The sequence below is a fragment of the Camelus bactrianus genome, chromosome 18 (genome assembly GCF_048773025.1).
Source record: "Camelus bactrianus isolate YW-2024 breed Bactrian camel chromosome 18, ASM4877302v1, whole genome shotgun sequence".
NCBI lineage: Eukaryota > Metazoa > Chordata > Mammalia > Artiodactyla > Camelidae > Camelus > Camelus bactrianus.
In genome coordinates, this window is record NC_133556.1 from 5,661,963 (window position 1) to 5,689,689 (window position 27,727).

General features: G+C 46.0%; 1 protein-coding gene across 1 annotated transcript in view; it reads left to right on the forward strand.

Moving 5' to 3' along the window:
• Positions 1-134: 134 nt before the first annotated feature.
• Positions 135-27,727, forward strand: part of LOC105077037 (cytochrome P450 3A24-like) — a 44,521-nt gene continuing 16,928 nt past the window's right edge. The window contains exons 1-9 of the mRNA XM_074345749.1: positions 135-11,554; positions 12,071-12,164; positions 14,289-14,341; positions 16,701-16,800; positions 18,708-18,821; positions 19,072-19,160; positions 20,371-20,519; positions 24,419-24,546; positions 25,723-25,789. Coding sequence (XP_074201850.1) covers positions 11,484-11,554; positions 12,071-12,164; positions 14,289-14,341; positions 16,701-16,800; positions 18,708-18,821; positions 19,072-19,160; positions 20,371-20,519; positions 24,419-24,546; positions 25,723-25,789 — 865 coding nt within the window. The 5' untranslated portion in view covers positions 135-11,483. The remainder of the gene's footprint in view (positions 11,555-12,070; positions 12,165-14,288; positions 14,342-16,700; positions 16,801-18,707; positions 18,822-19,071; positions 19,161-20,370; positions 20,520-24,418; positions 24,547-25,722; positions 25,790-27,727) is intronic.

Sequence of the window (27,727 nt, forward strand, 5' to 3'; positions counted from 1 at the left end):
AGGCTGCACATTAAGGGGAACGTACCACTGAATCAGGGAGATTCAGATGCTAAATGCTTTGGACCATCACCATCACTGGTGGGTGGGCCTTTTCCAAAACTCCAATTTGATATATTAAATAGTAAGTGTTAATCCACTGGGACTTCATCCACTGCTTAGAAAGTATGTTCATAGTTTAAATCTACCTTTTTTGGAGCAAATATTTTTCATACCACTTTGTATTCCACCCTCAATTCCCATCTGTCTTAACAAAATGAACGTGGTATAGAAGATGGTTGATTGGTCAACTGACTGGGCAGAAAGACTACAGGCACTGGTCAGTTTCACTTGGTATCGGAAGCTGCACAGAGCTCCTCCTTTCCCTCTTCTACGTCTTTCCTCCGCTCTCCTTCCCCCACGTCACCTCCCCTTCCTGGATAGTCCAGTCTAAAACCAGCAGGTGGGGCATGGAGGTGGGCAGGCATGCGCTGCAGGGCAGAGCAGAGAATGCAGGCACAGGGGCTCCAAATCAGAGACCAAGTAGGGAGGGCAGGGTGTCCACAGGGATGGCAGCCTGGCATGGCTGTGGGGACCCGCAGCACCCACTCAGATGGGTGGCCTGCAACAGCAGCCAGAGCCTAAATACCAGGGTGGAGATCCCGATTATGGTGAGGGGGGCATCCATGTGTGGAAAGGGATGAATCGTGGATTAGGTTGATCAAGGAAGTAAATATATACAGGATGATGGAGGCCAGAATTCTCACTGTTGGAGAAGGGAGTCACTTATGTAGAGAGGGAGAAAACCAGAATAAAGCCTGTGGAGTCAAAGACTGGAATGGGATGTATCTGTGTAAATCCATGCTTTTCTCGGTAGACAGATGATAGCAGAAGAGATGATATAGACAGACAGATGGTAGACAGACAGGTGGATAGATAGATACAGATACAGATAGATGGGTATGTGTGTGTGTTTGTGTAGCTATAAAAACACGTATTACCCACTTCTCTCCACTGATACAGTTTAGAAACAGTGACACCCCAATAGCAATAAGCATATCTCGTGCCCAGACCTTGGTTTGTAAACATCATTTTCCACTGAAAGAAACCAGATCTTCTTAGAGAAATGGCTGATTCCAGGTCTGGGAAAGTACATCATGATCCTGGAACATCTTGGGCTAGAAAACGAGGAAATGTGAAGATTGAGGTGGACTTGTCAAAAGGACGCAAAAGCTAGCCTGATGGATCGCCACTGACCAAATCAAGGACAAGCTGACCATCATAATAAATTTGGAAAGTAAGAGATTATAAGCCATTCAAGAAAACAGAAAAACATGAGAACACACAAACAAATATAAATAAATGGGTAAATTGCAGTTTGATGAGGATACTCGCATAGCTTCAAAGTAGTGTTGCTCAAAATGCCCATTAGTTACAGGGGGGAAGGGCTGGCTTCAGAGGGGAGAAAGATGCTTTCAAAGCCTAACCAGAAATGGGATGGATTAACTGATCACACGTCGAGGGCGCAGTGACAGGATGAGGTGAGAAGAAATCGCTTCACCTGTGTGACATTTCTGCCAAGGAGGCAAACCCGAGAGAAATCCTGAAAAGAAGATGGACAAACCCAAACTGAGGAATATTCTACTCCTGGTCTGTTACTGCTTTCTCGTCTATGAAAGCATGAAGCTCATGAAGGCAAAGCCGGGCTGACAATGTTCCAGATGAAGGAGACGCCGGAGAGGGGACATCTAAAGGTGACTCATGGGCTGGGTCCTTCTGCGATAAGGACATGGTGGGGACAGGTGGGGAACTGGGGGCTCTGAGGTCTGATGGCAGTCATGTGTCTGCGTGAACTTCCTGACTTGGAGGTCGTGCTATGGTCATGTGCCGGCACATCACCGTTTGTGGGTGAGACGGGGGGTGTGAAATACCAGGTTGGCAGTTTTCTGACATGGGTCAGGAAGATAGTTCTTTGAACAGACTCTTCAGTAAATTTGTGATTATTTGGTGGGGTCACAAAGGCACCTTTTGGCTTATACAGCTCTCCTCAACTCTACCCTAGACTTCTTTATTTTGATATAAGGAGGTGACATCACACTGTGACTGAGAGGTGAGGGGCTCTGAAGATGGAGTCCTGGGTTTCAAACCCCAGCACCTTCCAGGGCTGAGTCTACACTAATCAGTGGCTTTTGGCAATTGAGGGCAAGCTCCCCTAAACTTTGCATAGCTTAGATCACAGAGTTTGGGCTGAATTTAAGGACCTGTATGCCACTCGGCTGAATGCCACTGTGCACAAATTAACTCTGGCTCAGCCCCTGACTTAGGTTCCCTAAAAGCACAGCCCGAGACAGGGGTTCGGGCACAAATGGTTTACGGAGAGGGTGCTCTCTGGAGAAGGGAGTGCGGGGAGCTGGGGAAGGCAGGAAGAAAAGGTGAGTGGCGCTGTGCTCTCTGTGGAGCATTGTCCTACAGAGGGGGTCCCGGTTTGAGGCAGGCGCCAGCTTTGTACCCCATCAGTCACGCACAGACTGGCCGTCCCATCCCCCAGGAGGCGCAAGCTCCCAGGGGCAGTGGCTTTAGTTTGGCCCAGGGAGCTTCTCCGGAGAATGGGGCAGCCTCTCTTTGGTAGCAGCCAGTGCTCCCAGTAACTGGGGCTGAATGTGGAGCCTAGGCCTAGGTTTCCAGTAGCCCTGACGGAATGTTGTAAAGACCCTGTGTCTGAAGGGCGGGAAGAGCTCTCCTTACTCCTGTGTTTTGTTCCTTTGTGATTGTCTTTTCTCTGCTTACAGTGGCCTCAACTAGGGAACTTTTTAGAAACGATTTTTGCCCCAGGGCAGGAGGAGGGGAGAGGAAGCAATTCAACCCAGGGGGATATGAGGTCCTGCAAGGGTGGGAAATGTTGGGGGTGGGGGCCCCGAGCTCACACAGCTGGCCAGACACCACCGCCCCCATGAGGATCCCAGAAAGTAAGTTCTAAACACTTATGAGTCAGGGCCTCCGCACGCAGGAGGCAGTAAAAAGATCCATTTCAGCACAACCAGTAGCAGAAAAAAACAGAGTCCGCGCTCAGCGGACTCCTGGCCTTTTCATTATGTTTCACTTCAGCGTGAACTCATGTCTCCTCCTCTTGCTAACAAAACGTACAGCCCATAGCTTGTTCTTTTTTTACCATGTTTTATTGAGTTATAATCATTTCACAATGTTGTGTCAAATTCCAGTGTAGAGCACAACTTTTCAGTTATACATGAACATACATATATTCACTGTCACTTTTTTCCCTCTAACTTGTCACTGCTGTCTAATGCTTGTCCTTTTTAGCACCAGGTGAACTGTTTATGAGCTCCTATGAGTGAACATTTCCTGAGGGCCTGCTGAGGGTCCTCACGCAAAGCCACCAGGAGGCCGACGTGCAGATCCAGGCTTCAAGCCCCTCCGGTCATCGACCTGGGTCTGGTCTGGTCTGCTCTGGGCTCCTTTAGGAGGGGAGGACACAGCTACTAACGCTCAGTCTATAGATCAGACAGCTGAGGCTGACAGGGTTTCAATCCCTCACCCGGGGCCGGCGTGTCGGTCACAGTCCGTGGGCCAGCCAGCTCCCTAGCCAGCTGTCTGCACAGCACGGAGCACAGACGTCCCTGGAGTCCAAAGACAGCTCAGGGGCCACCTGGGCCAGGTTCCCAGCCAGGCGCTTTGCTTGTCCCCCTCTGTCTCTGGCAAATTCTTAGATTCTTAACCATTTTGACTTTTTTGACTTTGTGGTTACAAAAAGTCAGATTTTTTAGAAATTTTACTGCAGCACAACCACTAGGATGCCTATAAAAAAGAATACAAGGTAAAAAGCAAAAGAGGGCGAGAACGTGTAGAGATTGGAAGGCTCGTTCATTGCCGGCGGCGGTGCACGCGGCGCAGACACTGAGGGAAACGTCTGGCCGGACCGGACCGGGAAGCGCAGCGTCCCCGTCTGAGCCGGCAGCTGCGCCCCTGGGTAGGTACTCGGGAGAAATGAAAACAGGTTTTCAAACAAATACACGAACCTGTGGGCTCATAGCAGCACCATTCACGAGAGCAAAAGGGTGGAAACAAGGAAAATCAGCAGAGGACCCGGTAAACACACTGTAGATCCACCCACAGCATGTGATGAAACAAACTTACTTTCAAGACAAAGCAAGAAAAATGTTTTTCATACATTAAATTCTCTCTCTGCCATCAGGGCCGCCCGCCCCCCTTTGGTGTACATTGTGCGTCTGCGTCAGCCAGACCTCCTGAGAAGACAGGAGTGCCTGCTTGATGTCAGCAACACTTTTCCCAAGGTAACTCCTCAGGGGACAACACTCCTTCGAGTTTTGTAAGAGGTCACAATGTCCAGATCTGGGCTGTCGAAACTGTCGGTAGCTTATCTGAAGTACGAGTCCTTGACTCAAAAACTTACTTAACTTGAGCTTTGACCTCTAATGGGTGGAACAGTCCTTAGAGCTTTGTGAAAGCTTGTCTCCTGGGTTCTAATCCTCCAATGGGCTTGAAAAGCAATTCTCTACTTCTTCTTACACTGACCATTAGATTAATTTTTTCATCAACAAATAGCATAGTATTCAGCCACCAAAGGAGTGAAGTACTGACACGTGACGCAAAAGGGATGAACCTCAGACACGTGTCAGTGAAAGAATCCAGACACAAGAGGCTACATATTACAGGACCCCGTTTCTGTGGGACATCCAGAGTCAGCAACTGCATAAAGAGGAAACGTGCGTGGGTGGTCGTCCGGGCCTGGGGACAGGACAGAGTGGAGAGGAAGTGCTTAATGGAAATATTTTGGAACTACACGGAGGTGTTGGTGGCACGACATTGTGAATGTGCTAAATGACACTGACCCTAGAAGCAGAGTGTCCCTAGCTTGCTCTCTGATCCACTCCCTCCTGTATTAGCAGTAAGAAAGTTGGCTTCATTTAGACACTGTGTTTTGCAGCCAAGAGATGAGAAATACACTCAGCAGTGATCATGGCAGTCAGCTGCACAATTCTCACAGCCTGAAATGCCCTCTCCCCTTCCCTCCTTCGGGCCAAATGGATGAGGAAATGGGTCAGAACACGTTGAAGGTGGCCAGGTGAAGACGGGTCTTGAGTTGCTAACCTGAGGCGTTTAGATTTTCTCTTGGGGATGATGGGAGTGGTTGTAGGCATTTGAGCAACAGGGGAACGTTAAAGGATCCACATTTTACCCGCATCTGTCGTGTGGCTTAAGAGGGGAATTGCCTGGATGAGGCCACTTGTTAGGAAGCCACTGCAGCGATGAGGACAGGCCGGCGCGCTGCCTCTCCTCTCCAGCACACCCAACACACTCGCTCTTCTTCCTTCATCTTACACTTCCTGTTTTATTAATTCCCTTCCACGTGGTCTTCTAATATTTGCCTCTGTTCTCTGATTCCTCTTGCCCTTTCTGTTTTCATCACCTTTTACTGTCCGCTTTCCTGGAAACCCAAAGGACTCTGACTGTGACACGTCCAAATCACCTGCATTATCCTCTAACGGCAGCACCGAAAGTTCAGCAAGTACCTAATTTAGAAGGATGTGCATCTCATTTTGGGTCATACCCAGCTATGTGCAAAGACATATCTGTCCCACGTGAGGCTGACGCAGCCTGCAGAGTTGTTTCAGGAGGCCCCTTGAATCTAAACATAAACACGCCACAGAAACAATTCAGAATCACAAGATCCGGCTGTGTGATCCGGATTCATGGTTTATTTGCTTGGGCAGGACTCTTCCTTACCCTGAGCTTCTGTTTCGACACCTGTCAAGTGGGAATAAAATGATTCCAACATGTTTTATCTCACAGAGATTTTCTAAGAATCCATTAAAAGCACTTTATAAAGCCTACCATGTGGTGGAGAGGTCCGTGGCTAGGTCATCAGGAGGGACACACTCTGCAGTGGAGCAGGAAGTGAGCGTCCCTGAGGGCGCCCGCCTCCTCCTCCCTTTGCTGTAAAGTCTAAGGAAGCGCTTCCGCCTCAGGGCACAGGGGGCTTTCTGCGCGATGGGCTGTGCGGGGGCCAGAAGGGACACCCCCGACCCCACCCCAGCCCTCCCTGAGGGGCGTGCGGACGCGCCTCATCTTGTCTCTGGGTGGGGGCAAAGCCCTGGTCACTGCCACCTCAAAAGGCCTGGGCTTTCCCACTAAATGCTTGGGCAGGGCTGAGCCTGGATTAAGGTAAGACCTTGGGCTCTCAACTTAGAAGATCTAAATTTGAATCCCAGCTCTGATAGTAATTAGTAATGTACCCTTGAACAGTCGCTTAACTTTCTGGGTCCCAGCTAGCTTATTTGTATAGGAGGCGTCGTAACAAGACCTATCTCATAGGATTGTTGGGCGGACTGAGTATCTTAATGCAGGCCAAGTACTCAGAACAAAAAATATTAGCTCTCCTTTCCCGAGGATAGGTCTTGCTCTATGTGTGTGTGTGTGTGTGTGTCTGTGTGTGTGTCTGTGTGTGTGTCTGTGTGTGTGTCTGTGTGTCTGTGTGTGTCTGTGTATCTGTGTTCTGTGCGCCCCTCTCTGTGCAGTCTCAGATGAGAAACCACTCTAGAATCCAGAGCTCAGGTCCTAAATGGGTCCATCCTATTGCATCTTGGCTCTCCATCTTGCCCTCAGGAACTCTCAGTTCTTGACAGGGCTGGGGGACTAGGGGACCTGAATGACATCGGAGGGACAGAGAATTATGCAGAAAGAGTTTAGAAAATCCTCGAGGGACACAGAGGCTGAAAGGGGCAGGCAGTGAGGGGGTCTTGCGGTTGGAATAAGGTTTTTCTGCATCAATCCCGATCAATTTCCATCATGGACAGATGAGGACACAGACCCAGCGATGCCCAGGCTCACACACTTCCAGTGATCAAGTTCTGTTGATTCTGTTGCCTTCATATTTTTCAAGGGGAACAGAAGGAAAAGGAAGAAAAGGGAACTATATCAATGCTAAGGAAGCTTAAGCAAGGGGGTTCTTCTACTTCATAACACACGTCCTGACATGTAACTGAAATTGATTTGTGAAGTTATTTGTTTATGTCTCTCTCCCCTTTAAGTGTGGGCTTCATGAGCGCAAGGATTTGGCTTTCTTTATAATTAGTTCTTGGCACATGGACTGAACACAGCAGGCATAGATCCCATCCAACATACAGCGACACTGGGTTGAGGTGCCTACCTCCTCTCAGGCCAAGACACAATGTCCTGTCACTATCTCCCCACCCTTGGAACCAGAAGCCCCTGAAATTTTGGCTGCTCCCCTCCCCCAGCTACCCACACTTTGAGACCCGCTGTTATTCCAAAATGGCATAGTCAAATGTTGCCCTACTGAGAACAAGGAGGGCATGGGGGCAGACTTAACATAATCTTGCTTTCATTGTTTGCACACGTCAGATTGTGATCTGTGAAATTTGAATCTAACACACAAATCATTCCTGACCAATACTACCTCCCCGTATCGTGAGCAATTCTTTCAGCCAGTGGAAATCCCGACAGGCTTCCCAGAAGAGGAGTCACTTGGGCTAACAATAGAGAAGGATGGGAATAGCAAATTGGTAGTGCATCCTGCATCCCTCAGTCCCTGACACCCGGTTCACCTGTACTGATGCTGAGCCTAATGCTTCACTTGAGGCGGGAAGCCCCATGAAAAGACCGGCGGGACTCCCAAGCTGGGTCAAACTCTCCTGACAGCATCATCCGGTTCCCCAGACCAGAGGATCTATGTCACTTTTTGCCTCTGAAATGGCTTACTTACTGCTAAAATTCTATTGGTTCCCTCAGCTCCCTTCTGATTGATTATTTCCTTCATTCCGACTTCATTATTACTCTCACTTATGATTGGTCCACTTCCCTTACTTCTGATTGGTCCATTTGTAGTACTTCATTTGCATGGAGCTCACCACTCATTGGTTATTTCTCTCACTCCTGATTGGTTATTTCTCTCACTCATGATTGGCCTATTTCTACAAAGCTTGTTCCTAGTTGGTCAACTTTTGTTATACTTTATTTGTATATGGTGTTGCAAAGGTTAAACTGGCAGCCTATAAAGGCCTGTGTAAACTTACAGGCAGGGTCCAGAGCTTAGAGTGTTAACTTTTCTCAGCCTGCTGGCTTAATACACCTGAGTTCCCCAATGCTCTGAGTGCTGCGTGCTCTCTTGCTGGGATCCAGGTTGGTGTCACAACTGAGCTGTGACACTGAGCTGTAACACATTTTTCCACAACACCATGAGTGTTACCTGATTTTCAACTTTGATTGCTGTGGTCTGAGAAACAAAGTAAGCCGTTTACACTTGGTGAGAACACTGGGTCCATATACTTAGTTTACCTTGGCTATACTATAATTATCAGTTTATTTGTCTTTGTCTTCAACCTGCATAATGTCTGAGTCTTAGTCATATTTGTGCCCTAAATATTGAGAAACAGGCTTTGAAAGTACATGATGATCTCCTAGTACACAAATGAATAGATGATAAATATGGAGTGTTGTGTGTGGGTGGTGGGGAGCCAGGAGGGCGGGTCAGGAACACAGTATCTTTCTTCACAGTCTTAGTATGTCAGACTTCTCTCGTTAGGTGTTCCCTGCCGTGGAATGAAGGGACACAAAGATAATGCCTTCCATGATTTCCCCTTCTAGAGCAAGACCATTATGCATTTGTTAGGACGTGGTACTGACCGCATTTTATTCCCAGGAAATACATGGGACTAGCCTATTGCCATTAGGATAGATGCCAAGCAGCCCTGTGGTGAGGACGGTGGGTGATGGTCATACCAGACTTAGTTCATAATCATCACAGCTGATTACCTGTTTTGGAGGAAGAGAAAAGCCTTATAGTTTCCACAAGGGCTTGGTTTCCATGAAGAAGAAGAAATGGGTTTAGTTGAGTGAATTAAGGTGTCAGCAGTTACAAATGACACCCTAATCTTTCCCTGTTGTGTGTATTTTGTGTACCCCTCGGTCTGCAGTGTAGAGAGAGACTGTACACAAGACCCCGAGTGTTCTGATGACCTGCACCAGCCATCGTTCCTGACGAGGGGTGATGGAGCCTTTACTTGTGGAGATCTATGGGGGAGCTCCTGGGTGGGGGTAGCCATCAAGATAGGAATCCGTTATTTTAACCAATTGCTAACCAGTTTGCAGTCTCGGGACTCAGTATTTCCCAGAATGACCCTTACCGTGCAATGACAAACACTGACTATTAGCATTTCAGAGCAGACTTGCCATCTATCTCGTGTTGGCTCATTTATAACACGTTGTTGAGATCAGTAGTTGGGAAGCCACTTGCACTTACTGACCCTCACTTTCTACATCTGTAAACTGGAGATTGTAGCACGATTCTATCTAATAGCGCCCAGAGAAGTCACCAAGATGGTGCAAAGCCATACCAGAATTCCTGGGATGTTCTATCCTACCTCTCTGGGGGTCATCTTCCTGCTTCTCAGGTCTGTCCTTTGTTGGTGTTCAAGCTTGCAGCCAATTGTCTCCTTCATTATGCTTCTGTAGGGCTCCATTATCCCAGACATTCCACACATATCCCACATACGTGGCATGGTTGTGTGTCTCACTCCCTCCACAGGGAGGCTGCTCCCAATGGAGGGACTGTCTGGCTTCTAATCCACAGCCTAGCACATCACCTACACCTGACATTCACCCACTTGGCCTTGAAACAGTGGACTGGTGAACAGATGTCTTCATACACTGTTCCAGTGGCAGGATTGTAACAGGTGCCTCCTGGAGAAAGATTGAAACCAAAGTTGACAGACTATGATGGTAGAAATGTCATGCTCCATGACAATCTCCCAAGGAAATATCAGAGGGCAGGTGAGATAGTTGGGACCTAATGCATTTTACCAATGCGACATCTACCCACTCAGGCTGGTGTCAGGCAGCTCCAGGGACTTTCAGACCAGAGGAATGGAAAGAGTTGGTAAGAGGTGAATATCTCATCCTGCAGAAGGACTGAAAGTGACAAAGCATGAAGAGAGAAGGAAGCACACAAAAAGCTTAAATGTCTTGTGTTTCTCTTGAGATTAACAATTTTTGAGATAAAAATTAATAATAAATTGTAAAAAAAGTTCCACATTTTCTTTCTTCCACAGCTCATGGTTTCCCAGACGAAGCAGATACAGTTCATGGGTCAGAGGGATGAAAATGAGGCCATGGAATTTCCAGACCTTTAACCCACATGTGTCTCTCATCAGGAGTGGGGTGTGGGCTCACAGATGACACCAAGTTCCACTGTAGGTCTCTGCGTTACCAGATCGTCATACCCATTAAAACCTTCCCTACTTGTCAACAGGTTGGAAGCTGTCTGCTCTGACCCCACTCAGCCCCATAGGAACTTCCTGATATCCTTTTGGAGTCCTGTGTGTATTGTGTACCTCATCATTGGTAGATAAGGTGGTTGGGGTCCACTTGACCATCAGGCTGCTTTCTCCTCTCTGCTCTCTTTATGCCCATTGATCTCGGACTTGTAGCCTTTCCAGAGACAGAGGCCATTCTCTGGTCAATAACCTGTCTAACTTGCTGTCTCCTGCAGGGCCTTGAGGTGAGACAGCCTGAATTGATATCCCCTGGTGCAGCCATCACCCCCTGGTCCATGTCCCGCCTCTCCTTCAAGGGCCTCTTGTCAGCAGAATCTGATGGGTCATCCTGCATGTGCAGTGATGGTGGCCAGGGTCCAGCCAGGCCCTCTTGTTGTACTAACAGTCCAGTGGTCACCAAAGAGCCACTTGCAAAGGACATACAGTGGCCTAGAGGTCCTACCTCGACCAACTCAATTCCACAAACCTTTCTCATCCCCACTCTGCAGAAAGCACTCTACTTGGTTCCAGGGATATGGTGGTGACTAATAGCCAGGCTGTGCCCAGGTTCTCAATCTGGTGAGGGAACTAGGTGAGGAAACCAACCATGGTGCTGGAGATAATAGATTGTGTGCAGGCGACGGAAGTTTGCCAGAAGTGGTTATACCTGATCAAGAAGGTCGGCTCGGAAAGACTCTAAAGCAGAGAGCTCTGTCTGAGACGGCATCTGAAGGATGAGCAGGGGACATACAGAGGGAACACGGGGCTTCGAGGTAGGGGAAACTGCATGGATAAAGATCTGTAGACTCACCTTGTTGGAAGAATTTCAAGCATTTCCAAATGAGGGCAGTTAAGGAGAAGCAAGTTAGAGAAGATACGGTCAGCGGCTTTTGTGAGTGTCTCTGCTGACATTAATTGAGTAGTTATTGAATTCCTACAGAATACGAACACAAAGGAGGCCAAAACTAGAGTGTCCAAGATGCGTTGCCAACTTACGGCCGAGTGAGCGCCTGCACGTAGAGCACAGGTGTTCCTCCTACTGGCTGCAGCTCCAGTCCCACCCCCTTCCCAGCACATAAACCCTCCAGCCTCGCTGCATCTCCACGGGCAGGACGGGGAGCTCCACGCTCACAGGCGAAGAGCAGCGCACAAAGCGGCGAGGGAACTCGGAGGAGGGAGTCACGGAGGACAGTGGCCATGGACCTGATCCCAAGCTTTTCCATGGAAACGTGGGTTCTCCTGGCTACCAGCCTGGCGCTCCTCTATCTGTGAGTAACTGTCCAGGTTCATAATCTTTGTAAACTCGAACTTGGGGAACTAATCATTTCTCCCTTTCCCTATGTGTTTTGAAGATCAGTTAACAGACGGGAAATTGCTAAAGATTTGGGTGCTACAAAAGTTTCCCCCATTCTACCTAGAAGAAGAATCTGGAAATCACGACTGAGTCAAGTTACTAATAAACATGAGTAATTCTCGCAAAGGATTTCAGCCTGAACCTCCCAGGAGCACTCAAATTCAAAATATTTAGCAAGTATTCTCTCTGGGATGGGGACCCTGAAGACTTCAGCTGCTTTTAGCTACTCATCAGTAGCTTTTGCGGGTCTCACAGTGGAGGTGGGAAAGGAGACGATCAGTGAATGTGATGATTGCTTTTGGAGTCGCTGCTTTTATTTATCACCTACATGTGACTTCCTAGGTCAGTGACCCAGCTCTGAGTCAGTGACTGGCCAGCCTCCCACCTGTCCCACAGTCCCTGTGACCGGGTTCTCTCTTTCACTTTACAGCTATGGGACGTACTCACACGGAGTATTTAAGAAGCTGGGGATTCCTGGGCCAAAGCCTCTGCCCGTTTTTGGAAATGTTCTAGCTTACAAAAAGGTGAGTGTTGTTTGAACCTCCTCTTTTGCTTCTCACGGTTGCAAATCCCAGCTGAGTGCCATCATAAAAGGAGGAAGTCCTGAGGTTTCACACTTCCTACATGCCACCGTGGGCCTACGCAGCACGTGCTCATTGTCAGCTGTAGGAGCCCCAGGTTTTGCCTCGGGCAGACAGCCCAGCCCCCTGGCTGGTCCAGCACAGGACCTGATGTTCCATCTTGTGAGTACTGTGAAGCGGGTTTTATTTCTGCCAGACGCAGATCCCCCGGAAGGTACCGCCCCCTTAGTATTAGGAGAAAAGCATGAGGGAGGTGCCCAGTCTTGGCTCATTAAACTATGTTCACTGGAGTCAGACTTCGCTGTTGGTAGCATCAGCTGTGAGTAACCTTTTTTTCCCATTCCTCCTGGATGGCTGGGAAACTTCACTTTCTAAGGCAGCCCGAAACTTCACAGCCGGGTAATTTTCACACACCTGAATTCCCTCAAGAACCGCTGAGCCGTGCCGGTGTCTCCACGCCCTAATCCACCTCTTGTGCCCATGGCAATCTGGGGGATCTGAGAGCTGGGGCGAGAGCTTTCTGCTTTACTTCTGTGCCCCGAAAGGAAGCGCCTTACGGGGGAATCTGAGCAAAGAGTGAGTATAACCGAGATAGAGTGGTGGCTGTCTTCGACTTCAGCTATTTAACCTCTACGTGAGCACTGGGGTTTTGTTTTTTTTTTTTTTGGTCTTTTTTTTTTAAGCAAGGCAGAACCACTTATACAAAATCACTAGAAAGAACATGATTTAAGAAAATTATTCTCAATTTAATTTAACTGAGCAGAATGTACTAGGTGCCACAGACTATGACTTCCAGCAGAGCCTTGATGCTAATCCAGCTCTGACGCCTCCTAGCCCGGAGCCTGGCCCCTGAGCCGAAGCTCATGAGCGTGCCCGGACGTCCAGGGGCAGAGCCTCGTGTGCAGGCTGCTCTCAGCCTCAGACTTCCTTTCCCGCAGACCTGGGGCTTGTTCCTCAGATCCTCATTCTCCCTCCTTGGCCCTCATTGTCTCATTACTGCCTAAGAACTGCTTGAACTTTGTTCCTTCTGAAAAGGCAACGATTTCCTTTCTGCCTTCCCCAGATGAAGTCCTTTGTGGATGCACTCCAAGACCCACACTTCTGGGACCCTCATTTTCAGTTAAACCATCAAATGTCACAGCAGAAACTTAGCAACCAGAAGTGTTTTGTTTGTTTGTTTTGTTTTTACAGTTACAGAAGTGAATACTCAGGGCAAGTGTTTTTTTCTTGTATGTATATATATTTGTTTACTGAAGTATAGTCAGTTTGCAATGTTGTGTCAATTTCTGGTGCACAGCACAATGCTTCAGTCATTCATAAACATAAATATATTCATTTTCATATTCTTTTTCACCATAAGTTACTATAAGATATTGAATATAGTTCCCTGTGCTCTACAGTATAAACTTGCTGTTGATCTATTTATATATACTGGTCAGTATCTGCAAATCTCCGAGTCAGGGCACGTGTTCTGTATGCACTGGCCCTCGCTGAGCTGTGGTGTCTCCCGTTCTTCTCTGGAAAACTAGAAGTCAATCCACTTTCTCATTCATTTGTTTGCTCACTCAGTTTCTCACTCAACACACATGCCTTAGATGTAGTTAAATCTGCTAGACTAACAGAAGTCACTGGTGTCTTTAACTTCCTAACTCTGCTACAAGTCTGGAGAGGGCTCTTGAGATAAATGAAAAGGCAGCTTAACTAGGAGCTGAAGGTGTGTAGAGGAAACTCTTTTTCTCAGCTTCATTATTCTTACATGTCCACGGAGAGTAAACTCAGAGGGCTATGAGATTTTAGAGAGAACACATGCACAAGCCAAAACACTTCAGAAAGACAAGGATTTATTCAGTATTCAGACAAGGCGAGGAATGACTTAAATGCTCCATTTCAAATATCTCGTCTATTTTGTCTCCTTTCCCCCAAGACATCCCTGAATAAGAGTTTCCTTCCATTTGCCAGTGGACAACGTTAAGACTGATTTCATGGCATTCAAGTCATTTTTGTCCCAATTAGAGGTAGGGTTCAGTACATTTTAACTAATAATTTAATGTTTTTTTTCTCCTGCAGGGTATTTGGGATTTTGACGAGGAATGTTTTAAAAAGTATGGGAAAGTGTGGGGGTGAGTATTCTGGCAACTTCCATGGGATAGATGAGGCGCTGCCCTGCGGTGAAGGGGACAGTCTCAGTGCGGAGCTGCTTGTCCTGAAACCATCTGTTGTGCAGCTTTGGGAGCTTGTTCTCCTAGGGAGCCCCGAGGTCACCAGGTGTGCAGGTCTGCAGTCTGAGTCAGGCCTGGAGAGCTGCAGGCCATCACTTTCCTCCAGCCTTTGATGGCCCAGGGACTCCGAGCATCACCTCATGCCCAGTATCTTGCTCTTCCTCTTTTCTCCATTTTGCCTTCTTTGGGGCACCCTTAATTGCATCAAACGCATTATTCCGGAACATTCTAACATGTGCTCATAAATGTATGTGTTTACCCTTTGCCACATGATTCGCTTTCAAGGAAAAGCCACAATTCCTTTATTTAAGTTTGGAGTTTAAAAGTATGTCCTTATTAAAGAAGGACTGGGGGGTAGAGGTAACAAGAGAAGGACACCCTTCCTACTCTACTTTTTATAACTTCCTCTGCACAGAGGTGTGATTTTCCTTTAATTTTCAGGCAAGACTTTTCAATAGAAGTGTATAGAAAAACTGCTTTAACTACTCTATTCCTCTGACTTTGAAAAGATGTGGGCTATCTCTAGCCCAGGTGTTGCTCGTGGGCTGGAGGACTCGATGACTTTGCAGAGCGGCCTTGGCAGAGGCTGTTGCCTCTTGCAGCTGTTGGAGGTTTGGTGAGAGCAGCAGGACAGCTGTAATGTGATGCTTGTTTGCTTAAAGCATGTGGGAGAAGGCTCTGCCTCTCCGTACCTCTTCATCTTCTCTCGTCGAGTCCTCAGAAACCGTAAGGCCCTGCTGAGCTGGCATGGCCCACAAGGGCAACGGGATAGAGTGGGAAGAGCCCGCGGCGCTGCATCGTCCCGGGACCGGCTCCAACATGCAGTGCTTCTGAGCTCCGGATGGAGTCACGTTTTCATGGTGGATCCCAGGCCTCTCTTGAGAAAACAGTTCTTGTGCTTGGGTGTAAACAAGAAACCCCTGGGACGGCAGGTTACAAGTCAAGACTTGCCCCTCACCGCAGCATCACTGACTCCGGAGGATCTGGGAAGGGGCCCAGGAATCTGAATTTTAACTGGTAGTGGAGGAAATACGAAGGCTGGTGTGATACCATGAATATAAAGGGTCACCCCAAACCACTATTCCGTCTCCACTGAGGTGTTTTTGAGAAAACATGGCGAGAAGAAGGGACTCATCCAAGAAACATGGTCAGTGAGGTGGAGGAGCAGCCAAACTGCCTCCAAAGTCACTTCCGGCCCGGCTTCAGCACTAAGCACAGTTGACGCGCACTTAAACCCTCTGAGCTTCAGAATAGTTTTCGGAAATAGCGCACTGATTCTCATCCATTTATATACGTGATCACAAAACCATTTGAAATTCCTCTGTGAAGTCGAAGGAGCAACAGGTGACTTGCAGAAAATCTTCCATTGTGTTCTAGCAATTGCAGCTGATTCACAGTGGAAGACAACGTGCCAGCAGGCAGTATGATTCAACTTACGGGAAATGTCCCAGCAGTGGCCCGTTCCCGGGAATGGACATCCTCACAGTCAAGAGATGAGGCCAGAGTGGGGTGTGTCACACATGAAGGGTCAGCTTTGGGTGGCAGGCGTGTCAAAAGTGCGTCTGCCCTGCTACAGGAATGTCACCGCCGTGGGGCCCGAGGCCCACAGGGGACCCCCGCAGAAGAAGACATGCAAGCAGTGGAAAGAGAACATTTCAGAAATGAATTCTACCTGCTGCTCTGACTTCCTTTATTCTCTTTGTCCTTTTGTTTCAAATTATTCTAAACTTGATGCTACCAAGGATATCTCCTTATTATTTTTTTTAATATTTCAAAAAAAAAATAAAATAGGGAAGAAATCTTTGACGATCCTACTGCCACTTGTGGACCATTCCACATCTTCCATCTGCAGACACACTGCTACCTCTTTGTGATCAGTGTGTCTTGAATTTTGACCTGACTTTACATCATATACATTTTTCATGTTTCTTGAAATGTTTTCAAAAATGACTGAGTAGGTGGATTCTCCTTAATTTTGTTTGTTTGTTTGTTTCCACATAATTAACTTGCCTTCAATGATTTACTAAGCCAGCTTAGTTTTTGAAAATGAAATATTTGAAAGCCTTAAAAATTATGAAGAGTGGTAGAGGGAATCCCCCTGCACACACCCCTAGAGCGAACCGAAGTGTTAATGTATCCCTAGCCATCATACCAGGAGTAAGGCTTATGTAACGGCAGGATGACCATCTGGACTCCAGGGGTGGCTCCGGCTGCACAAACCAGTTCGTTCAATCTAATCAGCTCTGTTTTCTGCACGCAGGTTTTATGATGGTGGACAGCCTGTGCTGGCAATTCTTGATCCAGACATGATCAAAACAGTGTTAGTGAAAGAATGCTATTCCACCTTCACAAACCGGCGGGTAGGCATGTGTTTTTAAAATTTTAATTCATTCATTTGTTATTAAATTTTCATTTTGAAATAATTATAAATTCACAGGATGTTCTCAAAAGAAAAATTTACAGGGCGGACCCGTGTTATATACCTGCATCATGCTTCCCCCAGTGGTAATATCGTGAATAAATGTCGTACCACAGCAGAGCAGGACGCTGACTGTGACACTATCCACAGAGCCAATTCCGCTTTAATCAGTTTTCTGTGCGCTCTGTGCGCTCTCTGAAAATTTGCCATGGATTTAGGTTTGTGTAAGTACCACCACAACCCATATACAGAATTATTCCAGCCCCGCAAGGCTCCCTCCGTTGTTTATGGTCACAGTGTGTACCTGCCCTTCTCCACTTACCCGGGTTTTTAGCAGAGCAGACTTTGTTTTATTTTGATGAGGCAAACCTAGCATTGTTTTCTTTTATGGGTTGTGCCTTTGGTATGAATTCCCAAACCTTCACCAAGCCCTAGATCCTGAAGTTTTTCTCCTTTTTCCCCCCTAAATGTTATATAGTTTTATGTTTTACTTTTAAGCCTGTAATCTATTTTGTGGTTTTGTTTTGTTTTGTACTGTCTAAGCTGTTCCTCCACCATTTGTGGTAAGACTGTCCTTCCTCCCCACAGCCGCTCCTGCCATGTAGTTGACACTGGTAGTCCCTGCCCTTCTTAGCACCTGCTTGTTCTTAGATGTCTCAGCTCTGCCAATCTCTGGGTGGCGTGAGACCAAAGCACATCACTTTTGCAGTGTTCTCAGCGGCTGGGAAAGTGCTCACTCGCTCTGCTGTCCAACTCCCAGCGAGGAGCGCCCTCTCAGGCTGGGAGCCCCGCGTGGCGCTGAGCAGCGCTGGCCTTGGGGGTGAGCTGATGCGGGCAGAGTGGAACTCTCCCCCGTGTCTTTTTTGTCAGTTTTTCTCAAGTTTAGGCTCTACTGAGTTCCTGAAACTTCTTAAGTGACTCCTAAGGTTTCCTAGATCTATTTTTCTACGTTACTAGCTGTCTTACTGTTTTTCTTTGTTGGGCAACAGAGCCTGGAATCTCCTTCTCTGCCATCTCGATGAGGTTAACCCAGGATTTCATCATTAAGTGTCATGTTTGCCGTAGTTGTTTTTTGTTTTTTGGTTTTGTTTTTTTTTTGCTAAGTGTCCTTTATCAAATTAAAGCAGTTTCCCTCTGTTACTAGTTTGTGAGTTTTTATCAGAAATGGGTGTTGGGGATATCCATTTTAAAACAAAATGTAATTCTGGAAGACCGTGGAGATTTTCAAGCAGTTTGGTTTGATAGGCCAGTCCCAAGCTCAGAAATAAAAAAATTTTTTCCTTCTTAACCGTGGGCAAAAAACTGCAGCGGAAATTGTTTTTCATGTAACATCATTATTTATTCAGACTAGCAAATAGTTCCCTAATCTTTCAAGTGCTAAGCACCATTATTTTAAACAATCACCATAGCAAGACCTCCCCTGTCCCGGCGGCTCAGGCTTTAGATGTATGTAAAGGCAGAACCTGCTTGGTCAGCATGCACTTTGCCAAGGCTCTCTGGCTCCTGTCACCAATCCCCTTCCTTGTACCTTGCACAGCCCAGGAGGATGAGCTCAGACCTACACCCGTTTATTCCCCTGGAAGACCAGTTTCCCTGCCCGTGGGTCTTTTGCATGTAAAAGGAGATTGGACTAGAAAGTCTGGAAAGGACATCAGGTGGCTGGGTGTCTCCTCAAAGGAGGCTGTGCATTTGGGATAAATATTTACTGACCATCTGCCTTAGGGTCAGCTTCGAAGCACACAGTCACAGAATATTTACTGAATAACTGCTGCACATTTAACACAATTTCCACAAATGTGGAGAGCTCCAAAACTTATACAGGGTAAAATGCGTTTTTTTCAACTCTAGATTTTTGGTCCAGTGGGAGTTATGAAAAACGCCGTTACTCTGGCAGAGGATGAACAGTGGAAGAGAACACGAATATTGCTGTCGCCAAGCTTCACCAGTGGGAAGCTCAAGGAGGTAAGGAAAGAAGAGGACCTGCTATTAGAAACTTAGAGAATAAGGTAGAAAATGAGATCACAGTCCCTTTCCAAGGAGGGATCTGCTGAATTGCAGCTTCCTAAAACTGTCTTTCAGCTTGACCTCCTGGAAGCAACATTGTAAGATTCGTTATAAAATGTCACTTACAGCTGCATCATGGGAAAGCCTCATCTTTCTAGGACTTGAGTCTCTGTGTTTAACCTCAGGTGCTGTTGTATTTTGTGCCTAGATGTTCCCCATCATTGGCCAGTACGGAGATGTGTTGTTGAGAAACCTGAGGAGGGAAGCAGAGAAAGGCAAGCCCGTCACCATGAAGGAGTAAGTAGGGGCGAAGCTGCCCGTGTTCCGGGCTCTGGGCAGACCTTCCAGCTGCCTGCCGCGGCGCCGACATTCCCACTGCTGAGTTACCGTAATGACCAGACAGAAGCAGGTGTGCAGTGGTTTAACTCCAAGGGGCATCCTAGAAAGAGGTGGATCCCCGAAAAGAGCAGGGCAGCCAGGAGAGAAAGAAGAAACACGGTGATGTCGATTTTGAGTGCGGACGCTGGGGGATGATGGCAGGGGAAGGGCCTTGGTACACACTGGTGGGCCGTGGCTGGGGTGCAATCATCACAATCCGGAACTTGGAACAACTTACATCTCTTCACAATGTTGCTGAGAACACCTGAAGTTGCTAACTATTACCTCTCGCCACGACTGCTACTTCCTTCAGTCCCAAAGGAGAGAAGGCCCCGCGCAGGTTATGGGCAGGGTGACCGTGGGATTGAGCGTCTAGACTGGGGTTTTCTCCGTGAGGCAGGAACAGCAGGTCAACTGGGCCTGCCCTGAAAACCTGGGGACATGCGGTCACTTAGCTGTTACAGCTCTCAAGTCAATTTTGGAGTGATCTATTAATTTTTTAACTAGAAACATGTTTACTCCTTACATTTTACAGAAATGACTCTGCCCTCGGGGCAACCGCAGATCAGCGGCGCTGAGGAAGAGCGGGTCTCTGCAGCCTTAGCGGGGTGCACGCCAAGGCGGGCTCATGTTTCTGGCAAGTCAGAGCAGGGTGCTGCTGTTCTGGGACGTGCTTAAGAGGGAGCACTCAGAGCACAGGTCTGGGTTGAGGCGAGTCCCCTTTCTAGGCTGCCTGAGGACATTAGCGATTCCATCCTTTGTCCTGCTCAGACACGGTGCGTATACACCTGCTTTTGCCCATAGTCAAAACACGCTACTGCAATTTGTGTGATTGTGGGCGTCCATCCCTCTATGACCGAGTTCCTTGAGCCGAGGGTCTAACTTGACTGAGTCCCAGTCGTCCCTAGCACAGGGCCAGCTGTGTCTTTGGCAACTCATATACACCTCATGACCCAGTGGTACAGTAGCATAGACTGTTCAGAGGATCCAGCTGGTGGTTCTCAAAGTGTGGTTCTTTACCTCCTTGCCTGGGCAGCTTATTTTTCATGCATTTCTTGTTGCATATGTTGGAAAAGGATGGGAAAGTCGTGCTAATTTGAACCGTCCATGTCTTTCTTTCTGCACTCAGCATTTTTGGACCCTACAGCATGGATGTGATTACCAGCACATCATTTGGAGTGAACATTGATTCCCTCAACAACCCACAGGATCCCTTTGTAAAAAATGGCAAGAAGCTCTTAAGATTTGACTTCCTAGATCCACTCCTTATCATATCAAGTATGTAGACTGTTCTGTGTTTTTCTTTACTCCCTCCCTCCCCTTCTCCCTTTATTCCTTCTTTCATTCCTTCCTCCACCCTTCCTTTATTTATGTTTCTTTCTTTTCTAAAGAGCTATATTGAGATAGAATTCACATAGTGTGTAATTCTCCCCTTTAAAATGTAAACTTCAATAATATTTACAATCTGTGTCGCCGACATATGAATGGATCAAGAAAATGTGGTATGTCAGTGTGTATGTGTGTATATATGCCTTTGCACCATGGAATCCTATTCAGCCATGAAAAGGAAGGAAATCCAGATTTTGCATGATGTGGATACCCTTTGAAGGCATTATGATACGTGAAATAGGTGAGATGGAGGGAGATAAATACTTGAATGTTGAATCAAAAAGAAGAAATCCAACCTCATACAAAAACTATTTCAAATTTTTGGTTATCAGAAGTGGGGGTTGGGTGGTGGGAGAATTGAATAACAGTGGCCAAAAGGTACAAACTTTCAGTTGTAACATAAATAATTGTTGATGGTATAACGTACAATATGACTAACCCTGCTCTGTGTTGTGTTCTTATGTTGCTAAGAGCATAGAGCCTAAAAGTTCTCAACACAAGGGAAAAAGAACATTTTTTATGACTATGTGAGATAATGAATGGTAACTAAACTTTTTTTTTAGCTTATTTAACATTTTTTATAGAGTTATAGTCATTTTACAATGTTTTATCAAATTCCAGTGTAGAGCGCAGGTTTTCAGTTATACATGAACATACATATATTCATTGTCTCATTCTCTTTCGCTGTGAGCCACCACCAGATTAACTAAACTTACGATCTTAATCATTTCACAATATATGCGTTGTCATTATGCTGTACACCTTAAACTAACACAGTACAGAGTGTCAGTTATGACTCAAAAAACTGAAAAAATGGCTTTTATTACATTCAGAGATATGTGCAACCATTACCACAGTCAATTGTAGAACATTTTTGTCCACTCAGAAACCCTGTATCTTTTACCTGTCACCTCGCATGCCCCTTGCCCCTGAGCGACCACTATCCTACTTTCTAAGCACAGATTTGCCTGTTCTGGACACTGCATGTAGATGACAGGTGGAATGATATACGTGGTCTTTTGTGGCTGGATTCGATCCGTTGTCGTGATGTTCTCAAGGTGTCCCCGCATTGTAGCATGGATCATTTCTTCGTATGGTCAATTAATATTCCGTTAAATGACCTTCCTGCACTTTGTTCATCCATTCATCAGTGGGTGGACATTTGGGTTGATTCCACCTCTTGACTGTTGTGAATCGTGCTGCTGTGCACATTCGTGTGCAAGTTATTGTTGAAATCCCTGTTTTTGATTCTTTGGGTTAGTACTCAGAAGTGAACCTGCCGAGCTGTATAGTAACTCTTTGTTTAATTTGTGAGGAACTGACAAGCCATTTCCCACTATAGCTGCAGTGTAGTACATTGTCACCGGTGATGTGTGAGGGGTCTGCGTTCTCTGCATTCTTGCAAATGCTTGGTCCGCACTTCTCCTTCTTTTTTATTATGGCCACTCCACTGGGTGTGAAGCAGAATCTCCTTGTGGTTTTGATTTCCGTTTCCCTAATGGCTAGTGATGTTGAGCAACTTTTTATACGTTTGTCGGCCATTTTAGTATCTTCTTAGATAGATGTCTAGTCACATCCATTGCCCATTTATAATTGGATTGTTTGTCCTTCTGTTGTTGAGTTGTAAGAGTTCCTTCTATATTCTAGATAAAGTCTCCTATCGAGATGCATGATTTGAAATATTTTCCCCTTCTGTGTATGTCTTTCTACTTCCTTGATTGTGTGCTTTGAAGTGCAAAATTTTAAACTGTGATAACCTATAAGTCTTATATTTTTTCCTTTCATTTTCTGTGCTTCTGGTGTCATATCTAAGAATTCACTGCCAAATCTCAGGTGATGACGATTTTCCCCTCGGTTTTCTTCTAATATTACGCATTATTGGCTCGTGTATATATATGGTGTGAGGTAAGAGTCCAACTTCATCGCTTTGCATCAGCTGTGTGTTGTCCCAGCACCTCTTATTGAAGACTATGTTGTCTCCTTTAAATGGTCTTGGAAGACTTTTTAACATTCAGTTTATAGTATACACATGCGGATTTATATCTGGACTCTAAATTCTATTGCATTGATGTATATGTCCATCCTAATGGCAGTAGCACATTGCCTTGATTATTACACCTTTGTGGTGTAAGTTCTGAAGTCAGGAAACGTGAATCCTACAACTTATTTCCTTTTTCTTTTTCAAGATTAGAGGAAATCATCCAGTCTTTGATGATTCAGTGTCATGTTACATACGAATTTTTCCTACGTGGCCTCCGTCATGTTGGGGAAATTCCCTTCTGCTCCTTTTTGTTGAGAGTTATTAGCACAAGAGTGTATTGGATATTGTCAGATGCTCCTGCTGCATCTTTAGATGATCATATGCTTCTGTTCTTTATTCTGCTGCTGCTACGTATTACACAGCCTTGCATTCCTTGGATAAACCCTCCCTGGTCTTGGTGTAGACCTCTTTTTATATTTTGCTGGATTCATTTGTTGAGAATGTACGCATCCACGTTCATAAGATATGTTGGCCTATGGTTTTCTTTTTCTGTGCTATCTTTGTCTGGTTTTTGTATCGGATTGATACTGGCCATGTACAATGAGTTTGGAAGTGTTCCATCCTCTTCTACTTTTTAGAAGACCTTACGTAAAATTGTTGTTAACACTTCTTTGAATATTTGGTAGTATTCTGCATTGCAACTTTCTGGACCTGAGCTTTTTGTCAAATTGTGGGTTGATTACTTGATTCTTGATTACTAGCTCAAACTTTGTACGTCTTATAGGTTCATTCAGATTGTCTATTTTCTGGCATCTGTCTCTGTAGTTTGTGTCTTTCTAGGAATCTGTCCATTTTATCTAAGCTAACTCATTTATTGGCCTACAGTTTGTTTTGGTATTCCTTTCTAGTCCTTCTCATTTGTTTACTGTAAGTAGTAATCTCCCTTCTTTATTTTCATCACTAGCAGTTTCAGTCTTCTGTCTTTTTCTCTTGGTCAATCTAGCTAAAAAGGTCTTTTCAAAGAATCAACTCTTTGTATCATTGACTTTCTCTATTGCGTTTTTATTCTCTAGTTTATTAGTTTCTACTTCAATCTTTATTATTTTCTTTTCTCCTGCTTCCTTTAGTTTTTCTTTGCTCCTCTTTTTCCATATGTCACGGTGGAAAGTTAGGTTATTGATATGAAATTTTTGTTCTTTTAAAATATAGATAGGTAAAGCCATAAATTTCTCTCTGAGCACTTCTTTTGCTGCATCCCATCAGTTCTGATATGTTGTGGCTTCAGTTTTGTTCACTTCAAAGTGGTTCCACGTTGTCCTTTCAATTTCCTCTACAACCCATTAGTCATTTAGGAGTGTATCATTTCACTTCCACGTATTTGTGAGTTTTCAATTTTTTTTCTATTTATAATTTCATGCCATTGTGCTTGAAAGACATACACTGTATTAAATCTATCCAGTTATTTTTTGAAGAACATGATTAACTGAAGTAACGGACTATGGTCTATTCCATCCGAAGAGACTGTAGTTCAATAGTTAAAAGGCAATGAAGCCCAAGGTGTAATTCTATCCCTCTGATCACTCAAAAGATGGAGAAAGGGCCCCTGATCTCACTGCTAGTCATGGCTCCTAGGGGTGGACTGCCCTTGCTCAGGCCTTGGCTTGGAGTGTAAGCACGGGTCCCAGAGGGAATGACTCCCTTTTGAGAATCCTGGTGTCTTCACTCTCTGACTCGTAGCACAGATTATAATTGCTGCAGGGAAATTGTGCATTTTCACTGTGCTTTCCTTTTATCTTTTCTCCTACAGTGCTCTTTCCATTCCTTTGCCCAGTCCTTGAGGTGTTAAATTTCTCTTTGTTTCCGAAAAGTGCCGTGAATTTTTTCATCAGATCTTTAGAAAGGATTAAAGAAAGTCGCCTCAAAGATGAACGAACGGTAAAATCTGGTGGTGTGATATGAGGCTGTTCACGTGTGGGTAATTTATTATTGAGCTGTATACGTACGATTCATGTACTTCCCTGCATTGTTCAAGGTAAGTAGAGAACTATGGATTTTAGAGCAGGGGGGTCCTAACAATTTGGGGTAAATAAATATAGTGGAGTCTGGGGAAGAAGATAAGAACAGGAGTCAGAGAGCAGGGCTTAAATTTAATAACAGGCATGCCAGTTAGCACGTCACTGCAGAAATACTGTTGGGTTAAGACTTCATGCCATTTACCTTCAATAAGTTGTCAAAGGATAAAAATCACTGTCTAAAAGTTATTTTACTCATAGTTCACCAAATATTAGATTGGCAAAGAATCAATTCAAATCCAAGCCTCCTGTCTTACAGATTTTCCGCTGCACACAGAGGCACCTGCAGGAGTGTAGTCTATGTGCAGCCGTCTCCTAGTCTGGAGCGGGCCGGAGTCTTGTCTGGGCAATGAGGCTGCAAGCCGGTTAAGCCAGCCTTGGCCCAAGAGGACTCGAGGCCAGCGCAAGGATATTAGGGGCAGGGCTGGGTGCTGGAAGGCACTGGGAATTGTGTGGAGTTCTGGGAGGGTGAGGCACTTGAACAAGCTTCAACAAAAGCTGCCGATGAACTCTGCAAATGTAGGGGATTCATTTATGTGACCATTCATCAAGAATTAAAGCTGAGAGTGTGTATATGTCCATGAATGACTGAAAAATTGTGCTGAATGCTGGAATTTGACACAACATTGTAAAATGATTATAAATCAATAAAAAATGTTTAAAAAAAAAAAGAATTAAAGCTGGATGGGAGAGAAAAGAAGACTGAAGCCACAGGCTATCTCCTGCGCGCAGGTGTAACAGGAGAGAGAGCAGGTACCCCTTTGGTTAAGAAGCCGTTTCAAAGGCCAGAGAAGCCCAAGATCAGAGAGAGGCCAAAAAGCCGTCGGGCCTGACGCCTGGGCTTCTCTTAGGGGGACGTCGCACCCGCCCAGATGTGCAGCTGGGCATTTTTGTTGACTGAGGACTCAGGTGATACGAGTCAGACTCCTGCTCTGTAAGGGGTCATTTTCTCAGGAAAGAGGTGGAATACTGCACTCCTGATTTATTTCTGTCTTCACAAGTAACTTTCTATCACTGAAATTTCTCTTTCTGTTTCCAGCACCGAGTGGATTTTCTCCAGCTGATGATTGACTCCCAGAATTCCAAAGAAACGGGCACCCATAAAGGTAACCAAGGAATATTTCAGAGGGCCACTCTGGGGAGCTGCAGAGGTAGGGGGTGGGTCTGAAAACGTGCAGGAGGTTCTCAGGCTGATGAAATTTTGCAAAATTGAAGAATGTCCAATGTTAAAAAAGAAACAGTAGCCAGAGGTACTTCCCAGAACTACGCTGGCACAACTTTGTTCAGAGCGTGAAGGGCGAGTATGACAAGAACGTCACGCCCAGAGTCAGTCCTGGTCCTGGACCACCTGCAGCCCAGCCTCTGGGGGGCTTGTTTCCAGTGTCAATTCTCAGGCCCCTCCAGACCCACCGAGTCAGAGCCTCTGCCTGGAATTTGCACCAAGGCTTCATCACATCGGGAGGGACATTGCCCCTGTGTTGGTGACCTCAACTGGGAACACTTGGTTAAAGCTGTGTTCACTGGGTTTCTCTACTATAAAGTTTAATTTTTCCTTTTGTCATTAATATGTAACTTGTGGAGAAGCATCTGAGACTGTATATTTTGTTCCTCTTCAAAGAGTCACCCACTAGTTTTATCTCCCATGGGTGAGCTTTGACTGAAATCTTACTCTGACGGCTGCAAAATGATGACTTTCTAACTGCATCATTCTTCTGCATTTATGAGTCTGAAATTTTGTAAGGGAGAGTTTTCCATTCTCCCCCATCCATTGATTTGTTCATTTATCTATATCAGTATGACCTCATGTATAACTAATTACTCTCTTACATCATTCTTTCTTTCTTTTTTTGAGAATAGAAAAGGAGGGTACTAGGGGTATGCTGCCATAGACAACAGCAGGCCACATGGAAAACAGGTGCCTGTGTGAACATCGAAGGCGGCTGTTGGGGTCTTTTATAAGGTCGGGTCACAAGGTGCCTGATCGGCTTGTACACGAGTCTCTGATTGGCTGTAGGTGAGGTAAGAAGTTTAGGGTCTGTGAAGTTTATGACTCTGATAAGGTGGGCTGAAACAAGCCAGCGTGAGCTGTTGTGACATTAGACATTACCCAGGGTATTAGTTTGTTAGGGGAAACACGCCCAGTAAAGGATGTACTTTATCTGTTGAGGGATCACAGGCAGACTTCTGAGAACCCAGGGATGGGGGTCATTGGACTTTTGAAGGACGTCAGTTGGCCTCACATCCCCCCCGACAGATTGGCAGTGACAGATCTTTGAAACAAGGGTGAAGGTCTCATCTTCTGTATCTGCTTCCTGCTGATTGTGGGGTGTCACGCTGTCCCTGTCTCTCATGCTAATCTGTCCAGGGTTTTGGGTCCCCGACATGCCGGCAGCTTTCAAGGTGGGAGTGGAAGGAGACCCCAGTGGCATCCAAGGGCTGCATCACCAGGATGTTGGCTTGGTTCACGGCAGCAATCTTGGTAGGAGGGGTGCATTTGTTCCTAAGTGCACAGATCTTGCAGCTCAAAGACAGACATTCTCTTTTGTAAGAGAGGAACACAGCATAAAAAAATGTGGATACCGAGGTAAATAGATAAACCCAGCAAAAACAGAGAGAAGAAATTTGAGGATGTCTGAAAAGGAAGAACTTATCCATTCAGGGGACTAAGAAAAGTCATTGGAGAAGCAGTCAGAGGTCTGTTTAGGGACCACCTTGTGCTGAACTTTGGCATAAGGACGCCCAGAGCAGTGTGGTTTTGTGAGACAGCTCTCCTTACTGGCCAAAGCAGATGCCACCCTTCATGATTTTAGTGCTTTTCTAGATATGAGGAGATGCAAGAATTTGGGTCATAAATCCTTCTCCTGAAAACATCTAACTACCCGAAGGCCCGTTTCATCAGTTTTTGCAAAGCTCAGAGCGCCTCACTTCCGACCTCCACCCTGAGCTCCTTTCAGGGGGTGCGGAGGGCCATGGCCTTCAGTGGCTTGCGACCTAACCCTTGTAGCGGCAGATGGCCAGCGCCCTCGTGATCAAAAAGTCACCAC